Raw genomic sequence first — 16,893 nt, forward strand, 5'->3', positions numbered from 1 at the left:
ACTTATTGGGGCTTCTGTGCTCTGTAGAGAACACTTATAATCTTCTCTCTCTCTCTCTCACTCACTCTCTCACTGACTCTCTCTCTCCCTCTCGCTCACTCTCCTCTCCTCTCTCCCTCTCTCTCTCTCTGTCCCCGTCCCCCCCCTGCCAGAATGATTTCCACAGGGCGATCCAGCGGACGCACTCAGCCATGTTTAACCAGGTGGTGATACTCATCAGTACGCTGGTCTGCCTCATGTTCACTTGGTGGGTACTCACACCCTTAACACACGCCACATTTCGGTAAAGGCAGAGATCCAAGGGGCTGGAGAGCCACAAAGGAAAGAGGAACCCATAAAATGAGAAAACAAGCGTTTTGAAATATTACGAGCCGTCACAACCGATTTCTGGTGTCAGACGTGGGTCCTCGCCAGATTATATCTCGCCAGTTTCCTCTCCTGTCTGCCGCTCACTCGCCTTACACAATATTTGAATGAATAGATAAAAACGACCAAGCTGAAGAAACGGCCCGTTGTTTTATAATTAAAAAATCAGTATGGTCAAGAGAAGCAGGAAGAGAAAAGAGGAAGAGAAAAGAGGAAGAGAAAGGGCAAAAGGGAGGTGAAGGCTTAGTGAGACTGGGTCAAAACCTAGTACATGGCTGGACCGTGCGTGAGATTGTGGCCAATTTGTTAGAGGGATAGTCGGTGGTAATGTCTATAATGTGAATTTCTGGATATTAAATGTTCATCTGCATTTTTCTGGAGTGGTCCGAGTAATATTTGTTGTTAAAGTGTACCGAGGTAGCATATCACATGACTTGGTTAAGCTACGTTCAAGAACAATACTTTCCACTCGTATCTTGGGATGTTTGATTTGAAAGAGAACTTAATGTAAGTGGAAGTATACAGATTCTAATTATCTGTTAACTCCCCCTCCTCTTTCATCTGTTTCTATCTGCGGACGCCTCTCGTTTTTCTAAGACTCACTCTGTAATGACCGGCGAATTCACAAAGAATGGATTGCGGTCGCTGTTAGCACCATGAATTGTGCATCACTTGCAACCGCTGTCTGCCCCGTGTCAAGGTCAGAGTCACAAAGATATTGCGCGAGTGATATTACAGCGCAAACACGCCCATAGGGTTTTCCATCTGACTGCAATTATCCATGTGGCAAAGTATAAATGGTGGCTTTGCACCAAGAACACAGTGGGCAGGTTCAATGTCATCCTTGATGTCATCAAGTATAGTGAGAATTGTTAGACCTGGCAACCTGTATCTGCGAATGATTTTGGTCTCAGTTAAATTAAAAAGTGAAATTTCCTCTGAAATATCTGCTCACGAGCACGCCTGGCATGATGATGCCTTCCCCTGGCTATAATCACCGCTGCCATGATCACTGGAAGGTCTGGGTGTCAGTTACCACCAACTCTCTGAACACGCCCATACTTTTCACTGTAACCGCATGGGGCTATTAGCGCTGGTGTTTTGCAATGAGGCTCATTTGCATAGAAAGGGGCCAATTTTGCGTCAAATGTATGCATATTACCTAATTTAAATACGTGCAAATAGCAATGGAGCACCGAGACCCTATTTGCTTGGCAGCGCAGTTAGGGGTGCATTTCCCCCTCTGCTGGTGCTTTGAGAATTACACAGTTTCTTTTTGTCTTATTTCAGCGGTCACGAAAGCCGTGCAATCCTTTTGTGAATTCGCCAGTGAGTGTTTAGTCGGAGTGATTGTTATTTGGGGTGCTTTATCTGTGTACTCTCCCTCATGCCTCTCAGCACTCGGTCGACCAATCGTGTAACTTCAGTGACATTGTTGGTCATCTGATCCAGCACCCAGTCATGTCAGACATGATCACTCAGTCAGTCGCTCTAATCATGGTCCCAGTCACACTTACATGGTCGCTCAGTCAGTCACTCTAAACATGGTCCCAGTCACACTTACATGGTCACTCAGTCAGTCACTCTAAACATGGTCCCAGTCACACTTACATGGTCACTCAGTCAGTCGCTCTAATCATGGTCCCAGTCACATTTACATGGTCGCTCAGTCAGTCACTCTAAACATGGTCCCAGTCACACTTACATGGTCACTCAGTCAGTCACTCTAAACATGGTCCCAGTCACGCTAACATGGTCACTCAGTCAGTCACTCTAAACATGGTCCCAGTCACACTTACATGGTCACTCAGTCAGTCACTCTAAACATGGTCCCAGTCACACTTACATGGTCACTCAGTCAGTCACTCTAAACATGGTCCAAGTCACACTTACATGGTCACTCAGTCAGTCACTCTAAACATGGTCCCAGTCACACTAACATGGTCACTCAGTCAGTCACTCTAAACATGGTCCCAGTCACACTTACATGGTCACTCAGTCAGTCACTCTAAACATGGCCCTAGTCACACTTACATGGTCACTCAGTCAGTCACTCTAAACATGGTCCCAGTCACACTTACATGGTCACTCAGTCAGTCACTCTAATCATGGTCCCAGTCACACTTACATGGTCACTCAGTCAGTCACTCTAAACATGGTCCCAGTCACATTTACATGGTCGCTCAGTCAGTCACTCTAATCATGGTCCCAGTCACACTTACATGGTCACTCAGTCAGTCACTCTAAACATGGTCCCAGTCACGCTAACATGGTCACTCAGTCAGTCACTCTAATCATGGTCCCAGTCACACTAACATGGTCACTCAGTCAGTCACTCTAAACATGGTCCCAGTCACGCTAACATGGTCACTCAGTCAGTCAGGGACATTCGCGTTTGTAAGGCTGGACCAATGGCTGGTTGCATAATTTTCTGACTCCCCCGCAGGCTCTGACACCGCTTGGCGTGAGGCTAGGTTAGGTTTGTTAACCCTAACCACTCGCGCCAAGGGGAGTCAGATTCTGCGGGGAGTCAGAAAATTCTACAACACTGGTCCAGCCAAAAATGGTGTAACCCCATGTGAAAAGAGAATGAAATAGGATAATGAGCAAGTGGCACTTCTGCAGCAAAGAGAGAAAGAGGGCCATGGAGAGGGGGCTTGGTCGGGCTTGGTTGGTTGTGTCTGTGAAGCCAGATGTGGGTGTGTGTCCTGGTCGCTACACTAGCGCCTCCTCTGGTCGATTGGGATGCCTTTTGGTGGGGGGGGGGGGACTGGGGAGAATAGCCTGGTCCTCCTACGCGCTACGTCCCCCTGGTGAAACTCCTCACTGTCAGGTGAAAAGAAGCGGCTGGCGACTCCACATGTATCGGAGGAGGCATGTGGTAGTCTGCAGCCCTCCCCGGATCAGCAGAGGGGGTGGAGCAGCGACCGGGACGGCTCAGAAGAGTGGGGTAATTGGACGGGTAGAATTGAGAAGAAAAAAAGGGGGGGGGGGTCCGAAAAAAAAGATAAATAAAGGTGAGATTGTGTGCTGAAATAACCAGAGTAACAATTATTTCATTGTCTGAGGTGCAATTACTGGACAAGTGCAATGGCGGGTTTTTCCAGTCTGGGGGTATATCCGGTGTGAAAGCCTTAGCTAACAAATACAGTCCCTAAACACAGCATGAATGAGACTGCTTGACCTTTCCCTGATTGACAGTCCACTGTTGACTCATCCATCCCTTAAAACTAGGTAAATACACACACGTACACACCACCACACTTTTGTATACACAGCCGCACATCAGCACACCATAGCATTTATCTCAACCGCAAAGGCATTCAAGTGTGCATCCGGCAATATCCCTCCCCCGTGTGTGTGTGTGTGTGTGTGTGTGTGTGTGTGTGTGTGTGTGTGTGTGTGCAAATACGTTCAAATATATGTAGGTGTATACACACACACACACACACACACAAGAAAATACACAAAAAGTATGATAGAAAAACGCATAAAAACACACATAGACCCCCCACATACACACACAAAACCACAAACAACTACATGCTTACACACACACACACACACACACACACACACACACACACACACACACACACACACACACACACACACACACACACACACACACACACACACACACACACCACTTTCCATTAAGTGTCACTTGAGTCTCCTACTGGGCCCTCCACACCTCACTAGGCATGTTGCTCCTCTGTTCTTCGACGATGCACACTTCCTCAAATAAACTCCTCCCCCCTCTTTTCCTCTCCCCCTCCCCCAACCCCACCATCTTCGGCTCGCCAACCAGCATCTGCGGTATTCAGCACCTGGAGCGAGCGGGCAACAACCTGACCCTGTTTGACTCCCTCTACTTCTGCGTGGTCACCTTCTCCACCGTGGGCTTTGGAGATGTCACCCCCAAGATCTGGCCCTCACAGCTCCTGGTGGTCATTATGATCTTTGTGGCGCTCATCGTGCTTCCTATCCAAGTGAGGAATGGAAATGTTTAAGCCTACTTTTGGGGTTTTCTGATTTTTCCTTAGAACTTTGACATCAAAATGGGAATGATGACATTTTTACAGTTCTGTATGGAGTACTAATGACAAGAATAATTGTAATACTTGCTTGACTGCCATGTTTCAAAAGGCATTTACAAAGTGCTTTACCTCGGAGTAGATAAGAGCAGAATAAAAGGTTGTTTTTTTTTTTAATTCAAAGTGACATTCCAAAGAAAACAGATTAAAAGGAAGAAAACAATTCAGAATGTTTCCTCTAAATACAAATGGTAAAAATGTGTCTGCAAAATTAAGTTATGTCAATGACTTTTCAAACAGAAGTGATCCTTAGGTTCAACTTGTCCCAAGTAAGAGATAACTTGACTTTATCCAAAGGGTAAGTTGAGCCATACAGGGCTAAATGGATTTTTTTCCAAGTAAAAATCTGGACATAAGCACAAATAATCATGTTCTCGATGAAATGAGACTGCAACAACATCATTTTCCTTCTAGTTCGTGCGCTCGTTTTACTAAATAGTGCGCACATTTTACTCATTGTGTGTGGTCACACCACATTTATTTCTAGTTCATGTGCTTATTATAGATATATTCACAGATTCGAACTTGCTGGATCAACACCGCGTGAAACGTCGTTAACACAAACGACACCTCTTTCCCCCACCGTGGTGAGGTAGACAACGAGCTATGTACAACCCATCCATCCATCATCCAAACCGCTTATCCTGCCCTCGGGGTCGTGGGGATGCTGGGGCCTATCCCAGCAGTCATTGGGCGGCAGTCGGGGAGACACCCTGGACAGGCCGACAGAGAGAGAGAGAGAGAGAGAGAGAGAGAGAGAGAGAGAGAGAGAGAGAGAGAGAGAGAGAGAGAGAGAGAGAGAGAGAGAGAGAGAGAGAGAGAGAGAGAGAGAGAGAGAGAGAGAGAGAGAGAGAGAGAGAGAGAGAGAGAGAGTCCAGGCACACTGTAAGCACTACATGATTTAAAAGTCATTACCTGTTGAGCATCCATATCTGATTGGAATGTGATGCACTAGTTGTTTCTGCGCAAAACGCAACGCTTATCACCTTAGGACAGTTCTCATCCACTTCCTCAGTGGGCGTCGTTGTACAACCTAATTTCCACCAAAACGAGCCATCCTCCGAGCTGGACAAATAACACTGGTCTCTTCGTACAGCCAGCTGTGAGACGAGTGCGCAGGGACCGTCGAAAAAGTGCAGCACTGAAAAGAGACAACAAAATAACGTCATTGTTATAGAGTGCACTGTCCCAAAAACCACTTCACTCGTTAGTAGTGTCCTGTTGGTTATACTACAACACTTAGTTTGGAAAAATGTGCTTTTGCATAATTTGGGGGAATTTGTATTGGGGAAATCAGGGGCGTAGCCAGGACTTTTTTACTGGGGGGGGCAGGTGGCGCCAGCCATTTAATTAGGGTGGCACTTGTCAAAACTAATATTTTAAAACTACTTTCGAAGATTATGATAGCCCTTTTAACAATGCCATGGATTGTGTATAGCCAAAGGGTATGGAATGGTATCATTCATCTAATCTACATGTCCCATGCACGGGTGTTAATGCAATGGGTATGGTTTAAGTGTTGTAAAGTGTAAAGACCGAAGACAGAAATGTCATTTAGTATTTCGATTGCAATTTCGATTGCATGAAGGGAAAATGTACACAATGAAGCCAACATTTCCATATCCTGAACACACACAACTAAATTAACTACGTCACTTGGACTTGCAATGCTGCACTTACGCTCTTGCTTTTACACTTGGATTTACGCACATTGCACTTTTTACTCCTCATTAAATTCTTTCTTCATCTTAAAAAGCCCTTAAAAACAGCCCATTGGGCTCATAACTTTAGTGGCAAAGGACAAGACTTAATAATAATAGGCTAATAATAATAATGCACGTATTTCAGCTTCCATTTGACTGTTTCTGTGCAGGCGGTTTTTTTTTTTTACCCACTCGGGACAGGGGAAGGGGGGCGGGGGCAGCGGGGGGGCGTGCTCTGACCAATGGGGGCCGTGCCACCCCTGGCCCCCATGTGGCCACGCCCCTGTGGAAAATTTATTCAATAACTTCACTCTTATACAAAAGACGGCAGGTGTCCCCAGAATCGCCCGTTATCGTAGTTCGTTTTTACGTTGCTTCGCTCCACTCTTACTTAAAGTCCAGCTGATAGCGCATTTCGAGAGCTGTAGAATTTGCAGGAAAGTAGAGACGGACAATTTGTCGAAGAAAATGTCTGGGCAGGAAAAGCGCGGCCGCGCAGTGCTGTTGACCAGCCAGCAACATGGCGCTGCCCCAGCCAATCACCGTCGTAGCTCACCCCGTCAACCCGGAAACACTTTCTTAAAGCGACCTCGGTTCTGGTCGTATATTTTATCGGGGCGTATGATTTGTGTCCGTAGAGTCCGCTAGAGAGTATTTGATGCAAATATTCTGCTTAGATTGTAATGTGCCAACAGATCATCTTCATGCAGTCATGTGAGTACAAATGTGATAGAATTAATAATAACCTTTTTGACAGCCTAGAATTTGATGTTTGTTGGTTCAGTTGTGAATGCCAAGCTAAGTGGTTCAAATTTCAGCTGTTGGTTCACATAATTGTAGCGTTAAGCTTGTTAAATTGAATGCTCTTGGATTCTCTCTACCAATAGGAGGTAGAAGAGTAGAATGCTTAAGAGTAGAATAAATATGTATTGGTCCATTCCATATGTCACAGTCACTTTCAAATCTAAAGAACTGTGTAATGAATGAAAGGTCACGTGTTTAACTTGACCTACTCACGGGTGTACGTGCAGTGCGTGTGACGTATACAGGAAGTGAGAAGCGCATGTTATGAAGGTTGTATGTCGGATGAACGCTAGTAAAAGCTACACAGTTAAGAACCTACGAAGTCGGCTCGTTCTTGAATTATTCTTATGTCAGTAAGACAAGGCGTCTACGGACATTACATGGTGTCAGAATAGTCTGTGTATCTGAACACGAGCGGTCATGCCGAAGTTTAATCCGCCGAGTGAATTCAAGTTTGACTGCCCCGTTGAATGGCCGGAGTGGAGACAACGGTTTTCGCGCTTCAGGCTCGCGACAAAGCTGGATAAAGACGACGGGGAGATTCAAGTGAGTTCGCTGATTTATGCAATGGGCAGCGAGGCTGAAAAGATATTCAGCTCGTTTGACTTCGCGGCGGAGGGTGATAAAGTGGACTATGATATCGTACTGAAAAAGTTCGACGACTACTTTATTCCCCGCCGTAACATCATACATGAGAGGGCGTGCTTCTATCAACGTAGCCAGCAGCCAGGAGAGACAGCGGAGATGTACATCCGGACATTGTATGAGCTGTCTGAACACTGTGAGTTTGGGGACAAGAGGGATGAACATATCAGAGATCGTCTGGTAGTGGGCATAAAAGATAAGGTGCTCTCCCGTCAGTTCCAGCTCACAGCGGACCTTACTCTGGTGAAAGTCATTGAACAAGTGCGCCAGGCGGAGGCAATAACAAAGCAGCTCAGCCTCCAAGCTAACCAACCAGAGGCCCTGCTGGCTAACGTCAATGTTGTCCGATGGCGGGACGATCGCCAAAACAAAAAGGGCGGACAGCGTCATGGTGGCGGCAGTCCGGCAACCAACAAAGTAGACGAATGCGGGAGGTGCGGCAAGACGCAGCACACCGATGAGCGGAAGTGTCCTGCAACGAACAGTAAGTGCAACAAGTGTAATAAAAAGGGACATTGGGAGCGTGTATGTCACTCTAAAGCGGTGAGAGAAGTCACTGAAGAGGTTAAACAGCTGTACTTTCTGGGAGAAGTTGGCAAAGAGAGCAGTCAGGAAGATTGGACTGTTAGTTTAACAATAAGTGATGTACCAATAACCTTTAAAATTGACACGGGGGCTGACGCTACTGTTATCAACCAAGGGACATTTAAAAAGCTGAAGCCAAACATAAAACTGGGACCTCCTGACACATGCTTCATAAGCCCAGGTGGAAACATCAGCTGCATAGGACAGTTTCAAGCCACAACCAACTACAAGGAGAAACAATACTCCTTTCCAGTGTATGTGATCAAGGGGAGAGGCAGCTGTCTGCTGAGTCGTCCAGAGGCAGTGGAGATGGGTCTAGTGAAGCGGATGAATGAGGTCAGTGGAGTTTTCGGCTCAAGTGGACTGCTGAAAACAGACCCAGTGAAAATAGCTCTGGTGGAGGGTGCCCAGCCATACGCGGTGCATACAGCCAGACGGATACCGCTGCCACTTGTACCACTGGTTAAGAAAGAACTGCAGCGCATGGAAAATGAGGGCATTATTGAAAAAGTGACTCAGCCCACAGAATGGTGCGCCACTATGGTGCCGGTGCTGAAACCGAACAAGAAAGAGGTTCGCTGCTGCGCTGACCTCAGGAGGCTGAATCGAGCGGTGAAACGTGAGAAATACGTGCTGCCCACTATGGAGGAAATAATGCCAAGGCTCGCAGGGTCAAAGTTCTTCACAACGTTGGATGCAGCAAGTGGGTTTTACCAGATCCCCTTGCATGAAGACAGCAGGGGGCTCACCACTTTCATCACCCCATTTGGGAGGTATGCTTTCTGCCGCCTTCCATTTGGTATAACGAGTGCTCCAGAGATTTTCCAGAGAAAGATGGCGGAAACTCTGACCGGGCTAGAGGGCACAGAGGTGTACATGGATGACATCCTTATACATGGAGAGACTGAGGAAATCCATGACCGGCGCCTAGCAGAGGCACTGGGGGTCATTGAAACAGCAGGTCTCAAACTGAACCAAGCAAAATGCAAGTTCAAACAGAAACAAGTCCGCTTCCTTGGTCATATCATCAACGAGGCAGGCATCAGACCTGACCCGGACAAAGTGGCCGGAATAGAGAACTTTCCTCAGCCCCAGAACGTGACGGAACTCAAGAGGTTCCTCGGGATGGTGAACTATTTGGCAAAATACGTCCCAGAGCTGTCCACTGTAGGTCAGCCGCTTTATGGACTGCTTAAAGCAACGACAGAGTGGCTGTGGGGACCTGCACAGAACACAGCATTCCAAGACCTTAAAGCAGCACTCGCCACCGCCCCGGTACTCACCTTTTACGACGTCACTAAGGCTACGGTGGTGTCAGCAGATGCCAGCAGCTACGGGCTGGGAGGCGTTCTGCTCCAGCAGCACGGGGAACACTGGAAGCCCGTGGCCTACTGCTCCCGACGGCTGAGTGACGCAGAGACAAGGTACGCACAGATCGAGAAAGAGTGCTTAGCCAGCGTCTGGGCATGTGAAAGGTTCGAGAAGTACTTGTTTGGGCTTGACAATTTCAGACTTGTCACCGATCATAAACCACTAGTGCCTCTCATGAACAGCAAAGACTTGGATAATGTGCCCATTAGGTGCCAGAGACTGTTAATGAGGCTGATGCGTTTCAATGCAGTGGCTGAATACGCACCAGGCAAAACTTTAGCTGTGGCTGATGCACTCTCCAGAGGCCCAGAGCAGCGCTACGGAGATGGTGCTTCTCATGATGATGTTGCAGCGCACATTGATGCCATCGTGTGCCAGGTGCCTGCCACACCTCAAAGGATGCAGGAGATAAAACAGAGCACGGATGGGGATCTGCAGCTCCAGACAGTGTTGGGCTTCATCAGACACGGCTGGCCTGAGTATGTCGATAAAGTGCCGGAGACAGTCAGAGACTTTTATCAGGTGAGAGGGGAGTTATCTGAGGTAGATGGTTTAGTCATCAGAGGCAGTCGTATCGTCATTCCCACAGAGATGAGGGAGGTGATCTTAGACAGAATACACGACGGGCACCAGGGGATAGTTAAGTGCAGAGAGAGAGCTAGCCAGTCAGTGTGGTGGCCCAAAATGACAGAGCACATTACAACAAAGATACAGCAATGTCAATTCTGCAGAGAACACAAGAACACACAGAGAAAAGAGCCTTTAATGTCAAGTGAGCTCCCATCCAGACCATGGCAGAAAGTTGGCATAGACCTGTGTGAGTACAAAAAGCAAAACTACTTGATAGTGTCTGACTATTATTCCAGGTTTTTGGAGATCCTAAATCTACCAACAACTACTAGCAGTCAGGTTGTAGCTAGGCTGAAGGCTACATTTGCACGTTTTGGTATCCCTGAAATTGTAGTTAGTGATAATGGGCCACAGCTAGTTTCAGAAGAGATGAGGAGGTTCAGTGAGGATTATGATTTCATCCATGTGACTTCAAGCCCACACTACCCCCAGAGTAATGGACAGGCAGAGAGGGCTGTTCAGATAGCCAAAAGCATATTAAGGCAGGAAGACCCTCTCCTCGCCCTGTTGACATACAGAGCTACACCCTCTTCTTCCACTGGAGCCAGTCCAGCGGAATTGCTCATGGGTAGGAGACTCAGAACCACCTTACCCACATTGCAGCATAACCTGAAACCGGCCTGGCCTAAAGAGGAACTGATCAAAACCGCTGACGCCGCAGCCAAATCGAGGCAGGCTTTCTACTACAACCGCAGGAACGGCGTGCGGACACTGCGCCCACTGAACTCGGGTGACGCAGTACTCACCAAACCTGATGGACAGAAAACATGGACAATGCCAGCAGTTGTTCACAGTCAGAGCTCCACTCCCAGATCCTACATAGTGGAGACAGCTCAAGGTGAACATTACAGAAGGAACAGGCGCCACCTGTTGGCTACACCCAAAACACTCACCTCTGTCAGCAGGGATCCTGACCATGTCACTCCAGGGGAGAGTGGAAACACGGATGAGTCCCGAGCAGCAGAAATGCCAACTTCCACACCATATGTTACTCGCTCTGGCAGGGTGAGCAAGCCTGCAATCCGGCTGGATTTGTGAGGCGTATGGACTTGGGTATTGTGGGGGGATTTTTTATTTTTTGTGAAAAGGGGGGTGATATACAGGTTAGAAAATCATCTTAGAGGGGGAGATGTAATGAATGAAAGGTCACGTGTTTAACTTGACCTACTCACGGGTGTACGTGCAGTGCGTGTGACGTATACAGGAAGTGAGAAGCGCATGTTATGAAGGTTGTATGTCGGATGAACGCTAGTAAAAGCTACACAGTTAAGAACCTACGAAGTCGGCTCGTTCTTGAATTATTCTTATGTCAGTAAGACAAGGCGTCTACGGACATTACAAACTGTTTATCATATGGCAAACAGTAATGTAAATGATATGGGACACAGTGCGAATGATTTCCTGGAACGTGGAAGGAGTCAATGGCCTGTAAAAAGAGCAAGGATACTTTCCCACCTAAAAGATCTTAAAACAGAAATTGTTTTTCTTCAGGAGATTCATTTATGTACTATTGATTCAATTCAATTCAATTCAAATGGCTTTATTGGCAAGATGTGCCTATTACTGTTGACCATCAGCGACTAAGTTGACCTTGGATAGGCTCAGTATTTCACTCCAAGTTTAAAACTAAAACAAGAGGAGCAGCAATATTGATTAAGATGTTAATTTAAATCCTGTTGAAACCATTTTTTTTTGTAAATTTATTTCTGATTTCCCCCCTTTTTCTCCCAATTTAGTGGCCAATCGATCCCTATTTTCGTTCAAACACCCACTCTTGTATTGCATGAGTTCGCCAACTGCATCTCTCCGGCCAGCAGTCTCGGAGGAGACGCCTCCCCACTTTTGTGACAAGGCGAATCCAGGCCGAACCACTGCTTTTTCCCACACACACACACCCAAAAACAGATGCATTCATGTGATGAACACAAGCCGACTCCGTCCCCCTCCCGAAGACAACGTTGCCAATTGTTGCTGCTTCATCGAGTCCGGCCATAGTCGGATCTGACGAGACCGGGGCGCGAACCCCAGGCCCCAGTGGGCATCGACACAAAGCCGATGCTCAGACCGCTACACCACCGCGGACCCCCTGTTGAAACCATTTTTGATAATGATGGGCACTATGTAATGGCACGTTATGTCAATACCCAGTGGTGTTAGTAAATATTTATGCTCCCAATCACGATGAAGTCTTCATGAAGAAGCTTCTTTCTTCAGTACCCAAATTACATTCTCATTATTTGATTCTTGGGGGTGATGTGAACACTGTAATAGACCCCCTCTGGATAAGTCAAACCCTAAAGCTGCAGTCCCCTCTAAAATGGCACAGACTTTATCACAATTCAGACTTTGGCGATCCCCACACCACACCCAACAGATAAGCAGTTCTCCTTTTTTCCGCATGTTCACAAGTCTCACTGTCAAATACGTAGATAAAACACGTCTCCCTTCAGTGGCCTCTACTGAATACTTGGCAAGGGGTAAACTCAATTTGTTCGCTTTTAACTTTAGACCTGAATTTTAAATCATAACCCAAACAATTCCGTCCTTGGAAACTTGACCCTACACTTCTATCAGATTCTCGCTTCTGCATATGTATCACCCAGTCTATAGATTTGTTCTGGAAACCAACCAAACTAGCCCCAGTCTACTGTGGGAGGCAAAATAATGACATATTCTGCACATATTAACAAATCAAGGAAAGAACAAAAAGAAAAGCTACTAAAATAAATAGCTGAACCAGATAACCACTCTGCATTGACTCCAACTGCAGAATTGTACAAAGAAAAAGTTGAAATGCAGACAGAATTTAATCTCCTATCAACAAAGGAGGCAGAGAAATTGTTACTCAAAACACGAGGTGTCTTATATGAACATGGGGAAAAAGCAGGGCGTCTCCTTGCACATCAGCTGAAGGGTAGGTTAGCCTCACAATTGATCACTCAAATAGAAAACACTTAAGGTCAAATAATAATATGATAAAATAATAACTGACCTATCTGGGCTCAATGACGCCTTCAGGTCTTTTTACTCCCAACTCTAAGAATCAGTCACCTAGTGACACTTCTGAAATGCTCACTTTCTTTTCAAATCAAAACATCCCAAACCTATCAATTGAAGATAAAAACGACCTGGAAGCTCCACCTAGTATAGCTGAGATAACCAAAGCCATCACATCAATGCAAAGTGGAAAGTCTCCAGGGCCTGATGGCCTCTGTGGAATTTTTCAAGGAGTTCTCCAGAGAGCCTGCCCCTCTGTTATTAGAGATGTTTAATGAGTCTTTGCTGCAAGGCAAATTACTGCTGACTCTCAAACAAGCTGCCATATCTCTAATACCTAAAAAAGGAAAAGATCCAGATAAATGTTCATTATACTGCCCTATCTAAATCCCAAACATGGATGTCAAAATACTTGCCAAAGTTTTAGCATGCAGACTTGAAACTGTTCTACCCACTGTCATATCAAAAGACCAAACAGGGTTTATCAAAAACCGTCGCTCATTCACAAACGTGTGTATATATATATATATATATATATATATATATATATACACACACACACACACACACACGTACACTACCGTTCAAAAGTTTGGGATCACCCAAACAATTTCGTGTTTTCCATGAAAAGTCACACTTATTCACCACCATATGTTGTGAAATGAATAGAAAATAGAGTCAAGACATTGACAAGGTTAGAAATAATGATTTGTATTTGAAATAAGATTTTTTTTACATCAAACTTTGCTTTCGTCAAAGAATCCTCCATTTGCAGCAATTACAGCATTGCAGACCTTTGGCATTCTAGCTGTTAATTTGTTGAGGTAATCTGGAGAAATTGCACCCCACGCTTCCAGAAGCAGCTCCCACAAGTTGGATTGGTTGGATGGGCACTTCTTTGAGCAGATTGAGTTTCTGGAGCATCACATTTGTGGGGTCAATTAAACGCTCAAAATGGCCAGAAAAAGAGAACTTTCATCTGAAACTCGACAGTCTATTCTTGTTCTTAGAAATGAAGGCTATTCCATGCGAGAAATTGCTAAGAAATTGAAGATTTCCTACACCGGTGTGTACTACTCCTTTCAAAGGACAGCACAAACAGGCTCTAACAGGTACTATTTAATGAAGATGCCAGTTGGAGACCTGTGAGGCGTCTGTTTCTCAAACTAGAGACTCTAATGTACTTATCTTCTTGCTCAGTTGTGCAACGCGGCCTCCCACTTCTTTTTCTACTGTGGTTAGAGCCTGTTTGTGCTGTCCTCTGAAGGGAGTAGTACACACCGGTGTAGGAAATCTTCAATTTCTTAGCAATTTCTCGCATGGAATAGCCTTCATTTCTAAGAACAAGAATAGACTGTCGAGTTTCAGATGAAAGTTCTCTTTTTCTGGCCATTTTGAGCGTTTAATTGACCCCACAAATGTGATGCTCCAGAAACTCAATCTGCTCAAAGAAGTGCCCATCCAACCAATCCAACTTGTGGGAGCTGCTTCTGGAAGCGTGGGGTGCAATTTCTCCAGATTACCTCAACAAATTAACAGCTAGAATGCCAAAGGTCTGCAATGCTGTAATTGCTGCAAATGGAGGATTCTTTGACGAAAGCAAAGTTTGATGTAAAAAAAATCTTATTTCAAATACAAATCATTATTTCTAACCTTGTCAATGTCTTGACTCTATTTTCTATTCATTTCACAACATATGGTGGTGAATAAGTGTGACTTTTCATGGAAAACACAAAATTGTTTGGGTGATCCCAAACTTTTGAACGGTAGTGTATATATACATATATATACACTTAGCACAAAAAGTAAGGAAATTTGTGTTTGGCAGATTATTTCTTTGCTGTAACAATGCTTCTGGGCAATTAATCTTATACTGTTGGAAAGCCTGTTTATTCCCCTTTTAAATGGTGCCACATTTGTATGGAACATGCATTTGTGGGATGAGCAGCAGAGCTGAGTATGTGGGTTGCGCCCATGAAAAATTTGCCAAATCTTCTCTGCCAATGCCAAACACCGTATTTTGTTGTTGCTATTGACTCTTGTTTTGAGCTTCTGGTACCCCAGGTGCTGACAATCAGGTGCCTGATATAAGATTTATTGCCAAAAAGCAATGTTACAACAAAGAAATAATCTACCAAACACAAATTTCCTTACTTTTTGTGCATGCATATATGTATATGTATGTATATATATATGTATGTATATATATATATATATGTGTGTGTGTGTGTATTTATATATATATGTATGTATACATATATAAACATGTGATGGCTTCTTGATATAATCTTCTCTCTGGCCTCAACAACTGTTCCAGAAGGTGTCATCTCCTTAGACACCAAAAAGGCCTTTGACCGGGTGGAATGGAACTACTTTTTTTTTCCCTCGAAAAATTTGGCTTTGGAGAACGCTTTATTTCTTGGGTGCATTTACTGTACAAATCTCCACAAACATGCATATATACTAATACTATCACATCCTAATTCTTCCCTTTAACACGGGGGTGATGTCAAGGGTGTCCAATGCCCTCCCCCCTTTTCACCATTGCTATCGAACCTTTGTCCATAGCAGTTAAGGCCAACATACTCATCCAAGGCGTCATAAGGGGGGGGATTGAGCATAAAGTGTCCCTGTATGCAGATGATTTGTCACGTTATGTATCAGATCCAAAAAAAGCCATCCCATATATAGACACTCTCAAATCCTTTGGCACATTCTCTGGATATAAGCTGAATATAGGAAAAAGTGATTCCCCCCCCCCCCACCAATCAGCTGGCAGGGATATTACACAGTCTGATTTGCCATTCACTCTTTCCCCAACAACCTTTAAATATTTAGGAATCAGTGTTTCCCAAAATATATCACTATTATTTGACATCAATTTTTCTTTGCTAGCAACAAAAGTTAAAGAAGATCTTCAAAGGTGGAACAGCTTGCAGATCACACTGGCAGGGAGAATACAATGTATCAAAAATGAATATTGTACCTCGATATCTGTACCTATTTCAGTGCTTGCCTCGTTTCCTCCTTATGTCCTTCTTTCGTAGCATTAACAGTATGTTTTCCTCATTTATATAGGGCAATAAATCTCCAAGGCTTCAAAAATCCTTCTTACAATGGGGTAGATCGGAGGGAGGTTTGGGGTTACCAGATTGCAGTTTTACCACTGGGCAGCCAAAATGCAAAAAAATAGTGCATCGGGCCTTCTATCCTGAAACCAAGTGGTGCCAACTGGAATCACATTTATTTTACTCCTCCTCCTTAAAAGCTTTGGTATGCCATACCAACAGACTTAAACCCAAACAATACACAGATAATCTAACTGTCATATCCACTTTTAAATCTGGCAACAAATCAAACAACACCCTGGCTGGAACATGCTCCCCCTTAACACCCCAATATGTAATATTGAACTGTTCAAACCCGCTAAGATTGATGCCAGGTTTTCTTTTTGGGACAGACAAGGTCTTAGTGCAATTGGTGATTTCTATAGTGAAGGCACATTTTCCAGCTTCGCTCAGTTGTGTAATGCCTTCAACCTACAGCAGTCTGACCTCTTCAGGTACTTCCAAATTCGGCATTTCCTCAAATCACACCTTCTTTTCCAGATGCCCCACCCTCTTCGGGAATTGATAACCTTTTGCCGATGACAAAAATGACAAGACGACATATTTCGTTTTTATATAACCTCCTAG

The 16,893-nt window shown here is 45.0% G+C and overlaps 1 protein-coding gene across 1 annotated transcript in view; it reads left to right on the top strand.

Moving 5' to 3' along the window:
* The window catches only part of LOC130119839 (potassium channel subfamily T member 2), a 99,088-nt gene that overhangs the window by 51,207 nt on the left and 30,988 nt on the right, over nt 1-16,893 (top strand). The window contains exons 4-5 of the mRNA XM_056288432.1: nt 153-247; nt 4,178-4,358. Of these exons, the coding sequence (XP_056144407.1) occupies nt 153-247; nt 4,178-4,358 (276 nt within the window). The remainder of the gene's footprint in view (nt 1-152; nt 248-4,177; nt 4,359-16,893) is intronic.

Source organism: Lampris incognitus, chromosome 10 (genome assembly GCF_029633865.1).
Source record: "Lampris incognitus isolate fLamInc1 chromosome 10, fLamInc1.hap2, whole genome shotgun sequence".
In the NCBI taxonomy this organism is placed as follows: domain Eukaryota; kingdom Metazoa; phylum Chordata; class Actinopteri; order Lampriformes; family Lampridae; genus Lampris; species Lampris incognitus.